At 33.7% G+C, this 2,184-nt stretch overlaps 1 protein-coding gene across 1 annotated transcript in view; it reads left to right on the forward strand.

Annotated features, from left to right (window-relative positions):
- Positions 1-192: 192 nt before the first annotated feature.
- The window catches only part of LOC106878906 (ribose-5-phosphate isomerase), a 66,065-nt gene continuing 64,073 nt past the window's right edge, over positions 193-2,184 (forward strand). The window contains exon 1 of the mRNA XM_014928254.2: positions 193-458. Within this exon, the coding sequence (XP_014783740.1) occupies positions 279-458 (180 nt within the window). The 5' untranslated portion in view covers positions 193-278. The remainder of the gene's footprint in view (positions 459-2,184) is intronic.

Raw genomic sequence — 2,184 nt, forward strand, 5'->3', positions numbered from 1 at the left:
GAATAAGTACTAGGCTTACAAAGAATAAGTCCTGGGGTCGATTTTCTAGACTAAAAGGCGGTGCTCCAGCATGGCCGCAGTCAAATGACTGAAACAAGTAAAAGAGTAAATTGTTTTATAAATGAACGTCGTCTGCTTAGAACATGTGTGGGACATTTCCCTGCTAGCAGTAACCACGTGATATTTCAAACAGTGTGAGCGGTCGCTAACTGTGCGCCTCGTTCTCATTCAGTTTTCCTTACTGTTGTCCGTAAAAGATTTCGCCTGTTTATGTTTACATGACGTTGTTGACATTCCGTCTACGTCCCAGTTCATCACATATTTTTATCATCAACCGAATCTATTCAATATTATTATCACCTACATTCCTACCAAGAATTGCTCATTTCGGAAACATGTCTTCTTATGAGGATTGTAAAAAAGTCGCTGCTTATGCAGCTGTGAACCACCACGTTAATGTGAGTTTCGGAAATTTGTTTATTTTTGCTTTAATTTCTCAACATTATTAAAATGACATCATAAACGATGGCTCTTCTCATCGAATTTATTTTTCACTCGTTTTCACATTACCCTCTATTTTGCCTTCTACAATTTTAAATCTCTTACTTTTATTAAACCCATTTATCTGTTTTATTAGCTTATCTATGAACTTTCTTTTTTTTTTCTCACCTTATAAAATAACTGCTGTTTGGCTCTGTTATCATCGATGGAAGATGCTGCTATATTTTTTTTTATTTTAGGCCTTCGTACTTTAATATTCTTCAAACCATTCACCAGTTTTCGTTTTACTTTTCTTTTTTGTTATTATTCGGAGATGCTTGAAAACTGTAATTCGTTTTATTATCAATTATATATTTCTTGCACACCAGTTCTCATTAAATAACGGCACGTGTCTCCTAAAAGCACGTGCAACAAAAAAAAAACCATGAAAGAATGCCCTTATTTTTAGATTTTTATCACATTTAGGAGTTTTCTTCGTTGTTTTTTATTTCTCAAAATCAAAAACAGGAGGAGAATTAGGTTTTAATTCTATTTAAAATATATATATATGAATTGTTAATGCTTTACTCAATACTCTGCACGTGTATGTGTGAAATTGCAGTTACTAATCCGTGTGTTTCCTTCAGAAAACAACTTTTATTCCATTAAAATAATTACTGAAAACAAAACAACTTCTTTTAGTTCATTGACTAAAATCAGAATAACTTTGTTATTCAGGTTTTAGGTGAAACAGTAAAATATATAAAAAGTAATAAAACAAAAGAGGGGGATTTCCTTAAATGTTATTACTCATCGTTTTATCCTAAATTCATCTAGTTGTGACGATTAAATTACACATACTATATGTAATGAGTTGAAAACTTTCAGTTAATTGAAATTATCCATGCAATTAGTTTACAAAAACTTCTTTCATGCTTAAAATGTAAGCGACTAAAGCATCGGGCTTCCAGATTTAAAAGGCAAGGGAGATAACTCTAATAAAATCAGCGAATCTAAATTCTTGAGGAAAAAATTTTATACAAACTGGAGTGGATTGTCTTTTGAAAGTCAATTGATGAAACCATTTAGCATATTGTAGTCTTCTTAGACCTCTTCATCGAAAAATATTCTACTTAGCAAAAACTAAGGTTATGAATAAAGAAATATAGAAATTGATGGGAATGTAGTCATATAAATATATCGTTTGGAGAAAAACATAAATCCGGAGAAGCACACTCTAAGGAAGTAGAGCAGTTAATGTTATAATGGGGGGAGGCCAGTTTATGGGGTTACCTTGGGTTTCTCGTCCATAAGGAGTTTGGCCTTATGGTGTATCGTCAGACCCCATACCTGTTGGCCTAAGACCTCTTCAAAATACCCCACTCCATATTTTGAAGAGGTCTTAGGCCAACAGGTTTGGGGTCTGACGATACGCCAAGGCCAAACCCCGGGTAACCCCATAAAGCTTTGTGGACAGCTCGTCAGACTCTATAAGAATACAAAATTTTAAAATATCTCGAATTCTGAGCGTTTCCTCACGTCCGCGATGTAGATAAATTCAAATTTTGTATTCCTAAAGTCTGACGAGCTGTCCATAAGGCTTTGGCTTTGTGGGCACGAAACCTTGGGTAACTCTCTATATAAAATTCTGGTATAAAATATATATATACACACACACACACACACATATATATATATATATAT

This window comes from Octopus bimaculoides, chromosome 18 (assembly GCF_001194135.2).
Source record: "Octopus bimaculoides isolate UCB-OBI-ISO-001 chromosome 18, ASM119413v2, whole genome shotgun sequence".
Lineage (NCBI taxonomy): Eukaryota > Metazoa > Mollusca > Cephalopoda > Octopoda > Octopodidae > Octopus > Octopus bimaculoides.